The sequence below is a fragment of the Diceros bicornis genome, chromosome 16, assembly GCF_020826845.1.
Source record: "Diceros bicornis minor isolate mBicDic1 chromosome 16, mDicBic1.mat.cur, whole genome shotgun sequence".
Classification (NCBI taxonomy): Eukaryota; Metazoa; Chordata; class Mammalia; order Perissodactyla; family Rhinocerotidae; genus Diceros; species Diceros bicornis.
In genome coordinates, this window is record NC_080755.1 from 47,013,442 (window position 1) to 47,026,722 (window position 13,281).

Sequence of the window (13,281 nt, forward strand, 5' to 3'; positions counted from 1 at the left end):
TTCTTTTGAAAAAAATTTTTTTATGATCCACTAAACTTGAAGGTAAAGAGAGATTCCTGCTATAATAAATATTACATGTCAACCTACAAAATAAAACCCACTTTTAAATTTAAAATAACACACACTTGGTGTAGAAAACTTAAAAAATAAATAATTCAAGAAAGGAAAAAAAATACATACGATCTCACTGAAATCTTATGCCCTGACACTGTTAGCACTTTTAAAATCCATTCTTCCTATCACTTCTGGGTGTGCCATGTCTGTGTATTTTTATGCTAAATAAAATCAGAATATTTTGTTCAATTACTTTTAGTGACAGAATCTGGACAGAGTTATTGGTATGAAAACAGCAATATGTCCCCATATTTACAGCTTCATAAAGTTCTTTCTTCCTAACACGTGGTCTTCCATGATGCGTTACCAGGACCCCAACAGTGGCATATGCTCTAGTCTGTTTTCTGTGTCTTTCATCTAGAGCACTGCTATTCAGCTTTAGGGTATTTGTGGCATTTTCCCGAATGACTTGTGCTTCATAACTTTCCCCTCCCATCATTAACCTAGAAGTGGAATGGCAGAATGGTAAGCACCAGATTCTCGTCCAAGCTCTGATATTGCTACTGGTGTAACCTCAGCAAGCCACGCACCCTTTCTGGGCCTTAGCACACTCATCTGTAAAATGAGAGCATCAGCATAAAATAGTGGATCTCAAACTTTATTAGACTATAGAATATTTTTTTTCCAAATTATAAAACAGACAAAATTAGAGCTGCTTTGTTTGAAATGGGGAACTTGGAGTTCTCCCTGCTCAGAGTCCCTCAGCACCTGCCTCACCAAGCTAGACGCTGTCTCAATCCTTCTTTGGTTCTGGACATTGATACTTGTGATCATTTTCCAGACCCTAACATATGCTAGTGAACCAGAAGTGTATAACAATTCTGAATCTTACCTTCCATTTCTGTCACGGGGAATGTTTCATTGCTGTTCCATTATCCTCTTAATAGCATCTCTATTTCTTCCCAGTTTCAACTTTGTGTCTATGGACATATGGACTTCAAGGTCCAGCTACCCCTCTCTCTATTCGGTAACCCTCCCAGGTTGATGAAGGTTTGGAAAAGGCTGATGTTAAATCCCACCTGCGCTATGGCCATCACCTCTGAAAGCTTTGTGGCAGTCGGAAACCTCCCATTCTCTATCAGGAAACTGAGTTTATAATGGGCCATGTGAGTGAGGCATGCAGGGAATAATATAGAGTTCAAGGAGGCAATCTTTAGGCAAGTGACTCCACAATAAATTACAGTAAGGTCAGGTTTCAATCAGGTACAGATGTGATTTAGTTTTTTTTAGAAGCCACCTGTCCTCCTTCCAAAGAGCAGAGACACGCACCAGACAGGACCTTCTGGAAGCACTTATATTGGAAGGGCAATGAGTCTCGTAAATGGACCCCTGAAAAGTGAAATGCTTTACTAACATAATCCAACAACTTATAACTTTCTTATTTGAAGCCACAGGCCATGTTAATTTGTTATATTTTAAAGACAAATGTCCCCTTTCATTCCACACAATTACTTCACAATTTATTTACCAAATTATAGTTTTCCTCAAACATTCCAATGCCGTGGACTGTAAAGAGGGAATTTGGAAAGTCTAAAATTTCTGTAAGAAATGATCCTTTTGAATAGTCTATATTTGATGACTATACAGTCTATATTCATATTCACGACTATATTAAATGAGTTGTCTCATCTGAGATCTTTTATTGGAATATATTATTCTGTTGAGTATCTTCTACAGAGCTAAGAAAAGTTTAAGAAATACATTTTTCATATGGCTGTGTATTCTAAAAACAGCTAATTTTCAAGAAGAGTTTTGGATATAAATGGCTGTACCTTCACATGGCAGTCTGTCTCTCCCACTCCTTTCTATTTGTCTGTTCGGGTATGTTATGTTTTGAGCTTTTGGATGGAGTGAGTTTCCACCTACTAGAGCAGGAATTACAAAGCAGAAAGCAATCTCATAAACTGGTACTATGATGGAACGGGATTTAAAGTACAGTACCTGAGAGAGAAGGAGGAGAGCCAACAGGAGTTGAAGGGTTTGACGAAAAGCTGTTGTTAGTGTGATCTGGAGAATAGATCTTAAAACAGTGGGGAGAAAAAAAAAATCAAACCTTCATTCACTAGGAGTAAATCATTAACAATTTTTTAAACTACAAAGTGTCAATGCAATTTGTTTAAGAATGACCAGTTGCAAAATACATTTAACAATCAACAACATAGCACTGACATTCTAAAATAAAAAACTTAAGAATTACTTTAATTTTTCAAAAGAAGAATTATTGAGGTCCTATAAGATAGAGAGAAAAGAACTGGACTGGGGGGTCAGCAGACTTTAGTTCTAGTCCTTTCTCTATCATGGCTGTGTGGCCATGAGCAAGCCACGTGGATACTCTGAACCTCCCTTCCTTCCTCCACAAAAAAGAGGTCAGACAGCAGCATCTCTAATATTTTTGTCCAATTCCTTCTTCACTATGATTAAGGCATTTGATTCCAAGGCATAAGAATGCCCAGATTACATAAAAACTTTTACTTAGGTCACAAAGCTAATATAAATCAAACTTACTTTATGCTCCCAATGGTAAGAAAAAAACCAACTGAAGAGATAGAATGGTGGAACAACAAATCTCCACTTACATTTGCAAACGACCATGTTTAGCTTTTGAAGACAATAAATAAGATGGGTCATGTTGTCACTAGCGAACATGGGAGAAACGTTCAATTCTAGTGTCCTGGCAGTGGGAAGGCAAGGCAGAGACGCTAAGTCTCTGGGTGCCAGTTATGTGACAATGCCTCACGGACCTCAGTTATGGTCATTTTTTTAAAAATGCCTTTTCCAAACTGTTTTAGAACTGCCCCTTGCAAAGTCAGTCCTAGCTGGCCAATGGGCACCCATATGGTTTTAGGGAAAAAGAAGAAATCAAGATAGAAAATCTATACACCTAAAGGCGCTGAGAAAATCCACAAATCCACAATGGAGTACTGCTTAGTACCACCATGAGGAGACAAGATGGAAGAGACCAGCCATACACTGGAAGCTTCACAGCGCTCTCCTCAAATTTTCCAATGATCATTATGCAAGAAAGCTGGCCTTTCCAAAAACATCAAAGCTATTTGCCATTCATTTTCTAAAATTCCAAATGTCCACTTCTGATCAAAGTTCACCCTACTACCACGGTACATATGAAGTCGAAAGTCAATATTTCCTCACCGAAGCAAGTGCTTTCCCCAGAGCATCTCCAGTCTGGGAGCTGCCTGCTGCCCCGCTTCCTCTATTTGCTGCAAACACAAAAGGCAGAATATGAAAAACCAGGCAGTGAGACGTCTAACAATTTTCTATTCCTGGTCCATTTACTCACAATTTAATTGCATTTTTAATGCTAATTACAACACATTAATCTTTAATTAGCATTAATTTGTTTGCTGAGGTAGATGTCAAATATATTCATGTTACATTTTTTGCAGATAAAATATAAACCTGACACCTTGGTTTCAAGATAAAGTGTTTTAGTTGCTATTACTTTTCCCCTGTTGCTGATGAGGAGTTAGTGGGGAATGGTAGCAAGCGAGCATGTGAAGTTCATTGCAAGAAGTTTTCAGTACTTTCAGATCTCTGAATTCCTCAAAGTTTGTTGTTTTTTTATATTTTATACACTAAATTGAATTATCTTCACGAATCACTTCTACCTTCTTTCAAACAAAAAAAAAATGGATACATAGCAAAATGAGGTACTCCTCTCAGAGTTCCACAGTAAACAAAATAAAACAAAAAGTCTGTAATAGGTCTGGCTTCCTAGGAGAGAAAATACTTTTAATATTTTAAATAGCATACATTCTCCACATATTTAAGTCTGTGATCCCATTTAAAAATTCTGAACTACTATGCTACTAAAGGTCAACATGGTCTCGAAATCCAGAGATAAAGTAAGTCTGCATACTCAGGAAGCTACTTCTACCATCTTAAACACTGGTATTTTTACCTACAAAATAGATGAACAAAGAGTACTGTTAATAAAAAGATGTAGGTTCCAGTATATAATTCAATGCCAGCTCTATTTAACAGTATTAATACAATGCCTACAACATTTGATACGTTACATTTATTAAGGCCGCAACATCAGCAAACAGACATAGTATTTAAATAAAACCCATTAAACTCCAGGAGATATAAAATAAGAAAAGGAAATTTTAAATCAGCTGATTAATCCAAGCAGAACTTCACTGCACCCTTATATAATTTTGAAAAATTCCCAGCCCTATCCTTGACCCAAGAGAGCATCCTTGCTGGCAAATGTGTATCATTGTCTGCTTCCAGATCTGTTAAAATGGTGTAGTGGGGTCAGACCTCAAGTGGTCAAATTCTCTGCTTCTCTAGGTTATAATTTCATTCTCCTGACCTCTGCTTAGCACAGCTAAATTATGCTTGTTATTTTTGTATATTTACATGTGGGGTATGTCAGTTAGATAATCTTTTGATATGTGCCTTATTTGGTTAACAAAATCGACTGCCATATTCATTCGTTAATGACTAAAACTGAAAGAAAACTGGTATGTGATTTAAAAAAACACACAATCACCTTCTGACAAAGCAAACCTATTCTTTCTCATATCACAAATTCATACTATTAAAAATATATCGGTTATTAGTACTAAGGATCATATTATAAGCAAATTCTTTGAAATGAGGGTCTGATATCATACAATTGAGCTAGTGGAAGGAATTCACAGATATCAAGAGAATTAAAAATACTTAATAAAAGAGAACTGAAATTATATCTGGTGTAAAAGTGAAAATTTCTGCATTAAGGAGTTCTTTAAAAACTAAAGACAATTCTAAAGAGAAAAAGATTTTGAAAACACAGAGAGCACTTTTTTCAGCATTGTATTACCATGCTATTTGGGGGCAATTATATATATATTTTTTTCCTAGAACCAATATTATCATATATACCTAAAAATTAGATTTATCAGTCAAAATAATTTGGATATCCGCTTGATTAAAAAACAGATCTTCATGAAATCAAAGTTCAGAGACACATTGGAAAAAACTACATTATCTAATAAAGAACCAAAACCTAAATACGACAAGATACTGTTTCAATTACAGATAAAATTTGCTATGGTAGTAGCTTTCGAAAGATTAATGATTCCTTCAAACAACTTTAAAATGAGGATAAGTGTTTAAAAATATTTTTTCATGTAACCAAACAGAAGGAATTGAAAACAATAAACATATTTTAGGAACATTGAAAAAATAAATTATATATAACATAAAAATCACATTTTAGAAGAGACAAGATATGATCATTATGATTACTTTCATACCACATCTTTCTAATTAAACTTTCTATTAGTGCTTGTTTTAAAGAGGGAGATATTAGGACTCAGGAAGTAGAATAAAAATTAGAATCAACTCCTTACCTCATGTTGTCATGAAAATGTTTCAGAAAACTACAAAGGCTACTCATGGAAGTCACTGATAAGAACAGACTATTTTTTAACATGAAGCCATTCTACCTTGCAGCAGCTGGAGAGCCAAACCCACGGGCTTAAATTTCAAAGAGTTTATTGGGGCCAGTTTGCCCTTTCGCTTGGAATGCCTTTTGTTCTGTTCCAGGAAATGTCGGAGGAGACACGTTTTCAAGAGTCCCTGAAACATGTTAAGCTACATGGTTTTTTCTCTTAAAGATTTCTCATTTTATTCTCGTGACTAATGTGTCAAAGGGCATAAATAATCAGAATGTGAATATCTTTTTAATTCTCAAATGGCATAATTTCTTTTATATTGAGTAATGGGTCATGCTTAGCAAAACACACGTCTAATCAAACTTGCGCTCATCAAGTCCACCTTTTCGTCTTTAATGTTACAGGACTTGATTACTATTCTAGACCACAGTTTTTGACAACTCATAATACTAGAAATTACCAAAATGCCCAAATAGCAGAAATAAAGATAAAAACTAATGCCCCTACTTGGTAAAGACTGGATCGATTTCTTAAGTTATTTTAGCTCTAATCAATTTCTCTTGCTCAAGAGAAAAAATAATCAGACTCTAAGTAGAGCTGTAACATAAATATGAATGGAAGATGAGCGGTTATGAAGAGGAACTGTAATTTTGTAGGAGGATTTGACACTGCTAGCCACCCAAGCATTGTTCAGATGGCTTGAACACAGGTGCTGTTGCTGGCTAGAAGATGGAGCAGAAGGGAGGGTTTGGTATCTTCGGCTACACGTTGGACCACCCTCGGTCTCAATCTCAGCTTTGGGGAAATGGCAATTCCCATTAGAACACACCCTAATCAAAACACTAGGATGAGCGGTGCCTGGGGATCGACTACCGAAAATCAGAATTTGGAAAATGTGTTACCCCTTTATTGCACACCCATAACCTCAGGCTGGAAACATCATGACAATATAAAAGGAATAAGAAATGCAATTCCTGGTGTATCTGCCTGAAAGAAGATGATTGCTTTAAAATTTTGTTTTTCTGAACTGTGTCCAAGTGACCCTCATGTTTTTAAACTACCAGAAGCAGCAGAACGATGCCATGAGCTTGTCTATAAAGATGACAAAAGGAGGAGGATTTCCAGCACTCCCATTACATATAATTTTAGAATAAAAACTCAAATACAGGCTACAATGCACTAATTTTCAGCAGAAGGGACTCCTAGGAATTCAGGGGGGAAGTTGGGCCCCATAACCACGTGCAGGAAATGGACGAGAAGACTTAAATCAAACTAGTTTATTGTTCTCTGTTGGTGGTCTTTGTAACTAAGATGCCATGACACTGCCGGATAAAATTCATCTTACTCTTAAGCTCTGTGCCTGTTCATCACCCAACAGTATTTGAAGGCTCAAGATTCTTGTAAAAGACAAAGTGAATATTATGTGACTATTCGAATAATTAAATTACTGTGAAACCAAGTCCTCAAGGGGAAACGGACATTATGTTTCCACTAGAAAAGCCACACACTAAAATGCATCATGTCATACAAACATGTCATTAGAAGTGAAAGCTGTAAGCCAGATTAATTCATGAACCAGATAGATATTCCAGGGTAATCTTTAGCATATGTTGTATTAAATCAATCTTGGTAGTCTGTTCCTTCAACACTGTTTGGTTTGAGGTTTAAAAACATGGGAAAGACCATGAATTAGAAAGCAGGCCAGCTAAAGACTAATATAACAATAATAGTTATTATAACCATTACGCTAGCTGTATGCCCAGTTCCCTCAGAGGGGAAGGGAGGGTGTGTAGCCCCAAACTACAAGGGGTCACACCCTGGGAATGTATACAAATGGTATCTCCCAGTGGGGAACCGGAGCACTGTTGTCTTTTAAGTAGTCTCAGGAGTCTGTGCTGTTATGGTATGGGTTCCTTTCAATTCTTTTGTTCAAAAAGGGCTATTGAATATTGCACGTAGGAAGGACATATGTAGATAACAAAATGTATATGGCTACTCTCCTCTAGACATTTCTATCCTCTCTAGCTGGTATCTAATCACCTAATCACTTAACAACACTTCCTCCTCTGTATGCATGCTCACCTGGAGAGGCATTGGACTGTTACTGCTTCTGAGATACACAGTGAAAGAGTTAAGTTGAAAGGCTCTAATGGTGATAATTTCTGAAGCCCTCGGACTTAGCTTCTCTCCTTAACTGGGTGCTACACAAATTGAACTACTAAGAATTCACGCTGTGTCCTACCCATTATATTCATATAATTCCAGGCTACTTAATAGACTCTTCCAATTCAGAAATGTCTACTGTAATCTCCAGAGTTTGTTGGCAAGGCTTCAGAGAAAATTTGTGGACTATATGCCACAAGTAAAATATTTTACCCCATAATTCTCTCGAAAATCCGTGGGTGAATATGTCATTTAAAAAACATCATTAATATAGTGTGAGTAAGCTTTGTCCGTCCTAAGCATTTCTCAAAAAATGATATTGGGCATTAATGGGCAAAAAAAACCAAAACAAGAAACAATGGTCACTCTTCCAAGTCAAACACAAGTCATCCCAAACCTCAGTGAGCATCTTCCATCTTTGAGATGCCGAGGACAGAACCAGAAACAAGGGAGCATGATTCCAGAGAGGTTACCTTCTGATGGTTCTAGAACTTACATCTCACTCCACATGCATTTTGTTCTTCTATGATCAGTTCAGGACAATCATTGACTGCCAGGAAGACACACTATAACATGAAACTGAGAGGTGGGGCAATGATCTTCTTCTGAACCGAAAAAGCAGCTTCCTAAGACATCATCGCCATTTACGAAAAGATTGCATTGCCTTGCAACTTTTCACCAAGAAAACTTGAAAAATGTGATGTCCATGTGTTAGTGCTTGAACCCCATTCTTACAGCATTAGTATTGCTTACAGTCATGTTTTACAGAATCATGTGTGTAATCTCAAACATGTGTCAGGCTATGTGTTCTCTATTTACCAATTATTTAATTAGCTCTGTTTGTTCTTTGAGATACAGGCAATGTAATATTTCTTTACTTTCTGCATTTCAGAATGAGTGAATATATGCCAAATATTTTCAAAAGTCTACAGATGTATCCTATTAATCCATACTGTTTGTTAGGGAAGCATCATTAACATCAGAAGAGAAATCTTCTCTTTTTGTTACATAGACACGCTGCCATCTCTGACTTTTACCACACTCTAGTAATCAAACCAAAACCTAAGAGAATTAAAGCGAGAAGAAACATGAGCTACTTGGATACCGTGTAATACTAAGGCTTATTATCATACTTAAATTTTCCTCTGTATTTTAACTTAAGGAATTAGAGGACATATTATGTGAAGGGAGAACATTCTAGAATATTCTCCCTTGAAGTAATAACTGTATTTATATGCAAGTTGATAAAGGTCTGTTCCTCCAAAAAGCTGAATTATGTCTACTTATTTCCTGAAAAGATTATAAAGCTTTCTCACATTCTGCTAGCAGATTGTGGCAAGTACACCTATGATTATGGAATAATTTATGTAATAAAGTTGTTCCTAAAAACCTTCTTCTGGTTCCAAAAATCTCATAATTTTCCCTTGTAAAATTATAGCTCCTTAGTATTGTCTAAACCCTCCCTCCACTTAAACAGGGCCCTGTGGTCTATTTAAGTCAAGTCCATCTTTAGTATATAGTTGAGCCCATGAGTATGTAGGAGTCTACTATTGCTCCACTCTGGCCAGACCAGATGAAGAAGGAGAGTAGACATGCCTGTCCATCCACAAGCTAATGATGAGCCAATCAACTTAAATAAGGCAAATCCCATTCCCACTGAGACTCGTGGCTATGCTGACCACAGCTCAAGGAGGATGATTACACCATCTCGTAATATCTCTCTTCCCAAGTCGTAGTGCCTCTCTCCCAGGAAGACTGCTGTGCCGATCAATCAACAAAACTTTTTTTCAAACAGTAACTAGGTCTGTTCTCCTCACCTCAAGCTTTTGCTCCACCTTTATACCTTCCTAAAAAAGAAAATTACTCAAACCACAAGTAGACAGGAAATCTGTCATGTAAGAGGATGAATGACCGGTCATCCTTCTTTATACTAGACCTCATGACTACAGAAAGGGGCTTTCCATTTGTCAAACCACATTGAAGTGAAATATGCTTTTCTCACTCTTTCAGTTCTGCACTTCTTTCTTTCTTCTTGTTTTTCGAATCTGCCAAAACTGCACTGATAGCTAACAAAACTTCCCCATGTGACCTCTGTTCATAGCTCCCCAAGGTCAAACTGATGCAACACATTTGTAGAAGCTTTGTTATGAAAAGTTACAAAAATGAAACCCTCCTAAATTTGCTTCTTAGTGAGACATGATAGTGAAGGGCTGCTACATGGCTCATCTCAAGTGTGAAATATATTATTGAATAAGCAAGGAGTGTATTATTTAGGCAGAATTATATTTGCAACATTTCAAAACACACCTCTTCTCCTTCATCAAAAACTCTCCCACATAAGTGATTCACACCACTTTCCAAAGTTCTACAGACTCTCTAAAGAAAACGAAAAACACTGCCAAGAGCTAAGGAGATAAACAGCAGGCTTATTCTATCACACATTCTTCTCTCTAAAACATACAGTTAGTGTTCTCATCACTGACCCACTGGAAGTGATCTTAAGGCCAAGCAAGGTGTTGCTCTGAGCTAGAATCAAAGTAGTGGTGACCAGTGAAGTCTGAGGTTTTAATAAGTCCCTGGAGCATCAGGCTGTGCTGCTTATCTGAATGACAAGGTTATCCAAGGTGGATTCAGAAGGTGTGGCTTCCTCCTGCCCAACGGGGACTCTTTCCTGCAGGGGCAGCTGGACATCCTGCCTAGCTCTTCCCACAAGGGTAGAGGGCTGATGGAGGAACCATCTGTCCTGGGGAGAGGACCACAATGGACATGATGAAAAACGAGAGGATGATGGCTCAGTTCATTTAGCAGCAGCATTCTCCTTGGGCCTTGACTCATCAGTAAATCTCCTTGAGAAAAAGCAGTAAATAACTTCTGGCCCACGGATGCCCAGGTGTCTCCTCTCCCATAAGTGAGCAAACACTTCTTCCCCTCTGAAGGACTCCACCATGCCACTGTCTCCAGAAAGTGAAGCCATTTAGTTATCAATGATCACCTGTGAATTTCACATGAACTAGTCTGCGGAAGACAGTGGTGTGTACTGGTTAAGAGCTTAGCACAGCGACTGGAATTTGGGAAGTGGTCAATAACTACTACTAAGAGTTAATATGCCCCCTATCTCGCTAGTCTTCAGTGGTTCGTCTTATAAAAGTTCACTTTATTCGCTGCTGAGAGTGTGAGAAGCAAGGTAGTTTTGTTCTATTTAAACCCTTGTTCAATCTAATGACTCACATGGACAAAGCAGACAAATTTCATTTTCTTGTGACAAAAAAAGTGATTATGGTCAAGCCAACGACCCTTTCTGTTTGGTTCATTTGTTTGTTCATTCAGTTATGTGACAAATATTCATTGCCCAATTGCTGTTCAATTATGAGGGGAAAAAAGAGGTCCCTTATTATTAAACCCTGACATTGACTGTCAGCATCAGAATCCGCATTTCCATGACTCACCCATTATACTGTCTGTCCCGTTGGCAGGAGGCGTACAGGAAGAGGTGCTGTAATGATTTGTACCACTACGGTGGAAAGTGGACATCGGAGGAAGACTGGAATTGATGTCTGCTGAGGAGTGTGATGGATAGCTCTGTAGCAAGAAGCAGAAAAAGGAGGCCATATTCAACCACAAAATGTTTAGTGGGTAAGTTTTCTAATACTTCTTTCAGAACTCTCCTTTTTGCAATGGAGACAGCCCTTAGAATTTCAAAATATCCATGAATACACCTTGCTTAGATCTGACAGCTTTCGTTTTTCACATAATAAAAAACAAGACAGATAGTTTGGGTTTGCATCACCTGTAGAGGAATATAAAGGCAATGTAGGACACTGAGAAATGATCACAACGTTTAAATTGAAAAATTACTGCTTAAGAGTGTCCTCGAGAAGTCAGCAACACAAAAGACTATCTCTACTATTATTTTTTGTATGGCCTATCAATCAAGTAAGAGAGATTCCACGATATAACGAATAAAACAACATGATGACCCAGAGGGTTTACATTATACTTCATCCTGAACTTCTGGATACTAAATGGAAAAGAGTAACCAGTCAAATCTTCTTCCTGCCAAGTTGGATCATTTTTCTGAACTCTAGCAAGAACAAAATGGTAAATGAAAAATATAAAAAGCACTAATGATTAAATATCTCTCTAAAGCATCAATATGTAAAGCCTTAAATTAATGACTATATTGAATTAAATTGGAACAAATGAACTGAGAATGACTTACTTGATTTCTTTCCTTATATGACCTCTCCATTAGCAATCCACCATATAGCTAACTATGAAAAAAAACCACCATCTACACAGGAACATTTGGTTTAAGGTTTGGCTTTGAGTTCAATTATTATACTAGTTGCCCAAATCAGCTGCTTTTCTTGGGGCATATCACAGTGCCTGTAAGGTGGCAAATTAGTCGCTACCCATCCATCTGCTTGGGAATGAGCAGATCACCAACAGGGACAGTCATTTGTAAAAACACATACAGCTATTTTCCTTTTCAAGATAAAAAGTAGCTTAAAAAATTATTCTCATAGGCATGTAAAAAACATCTCTTTACATGTTTGTTACAGACATGTAAAGCAAAAATATTTAAGTCAAAATATATTTTGTCTTTATATGTAATATATTAATGGGCTATGGATCTTTATTATATGATTATTGGAGATTCCGTTAAAATTAGAGATTGAATATGATGCCGAAAGTCAGGGGTGCTTAAAGTGCAGGCATTTATTCACAAGGAGTGAACCCCACCCCGTCTCGGGATTTTCCTATTTATTTTGTGAGGCTCATCTTCGAGTTCTACCTCTTCCTTGAGGATTCCTTACTACTTCCAACTTTTCCACCATCTATTCTCTCTGAATCCCTATCGCACTTACATTCTGTACTATGCCATTCAACACTTAATTATATGCTGCCTTTCACTGCTTTCTCTTTCCAGTGCATTTCCACTTATAATGTAAACTCTTTAAGGGGAGGAAATAGAGCTCATATCTCTGCATCCCACAACTTGTGGTTGGGTGCTGAACACATAATTATCCCATATACTCAGAGAACAACTGGTTATCAGTTAGGATTTAATAAATAGTGGATAGAAATACTACTTATTTGAGTGAGAACTAAACAGTTCAGAAAATGAATCTACATTTCAGAGCTAGGTCTGCTAATGACATGGTGGATGTCTTTGAAAATATTACCTTTGCACAGCCCAAATAGTCCAACTGAAAAGTCAACTTCAGTGAAAAAGTTAAGATGATGCCCTTAAACCTTTCCAAGTTCCCAAGAATGCCTTTCAAACTTGTAAATTTCATGGACTTCTTTGCTTGACCAAAAAATTCCTCAGGCCACCTGTTAAACTCATTTCTACTTGCCTCTTACAGAATACTCCAAGTAGTCCACAAAATTTGCTCTAAAGAATGGTACAGTGGGCCCATGCCATAGCACAGCTGACCTGAAAGACTGGATAAGCCATGGAACACCAGACTTAGAAGAGCTATTTCTGCTCGACAGCTAAAGACCATAATAATATGGAGAAAAAGAAACAGAATATGGAAAAAGAGGAATAAAAAAAAAGAGAGATGGTTTGACTTCATTTCTACACAGTCCTATT

At 37.3% G+C, this 13,281-nt stretch overlaps 1 protein-coding gene across 14 annotated transcripts in view; it reads right to left on the reverse strand.

Annotated features, from left to right (window-relative positions):
- The window catches only part of TCF4 (transcription factor 4), a 354,155-nt gene that overhangs the window by 34,181 nt on the left and 306,693 nt on the right, over positions 1 to 13,281 (reverse strand). For all 14 annotated transcript variants that reach the window (XM_058557181.1, XM_058557189.1, XM_058557188.1 and 11 more), the window contains 3 exons: positions 11,129 to 11,261; positions 3,265 to 3,332; positions 2,056 to 2,134 (listed from right to left, as the gene is read on the reverse strand). In XM_058557181.1, the coding sequence (XP_058413164.1) occupies positions 2,056 to 2,134; positions 3,265 to 3,332; positions 11,129 to 11,261 (280 nt within the window). The remainder of the gene's footprint in view (positions 1 to 2,055; positions 2,135 to 3,264; positions 3,333 to 11,128; positions 11,262 to 13,281) is intronic.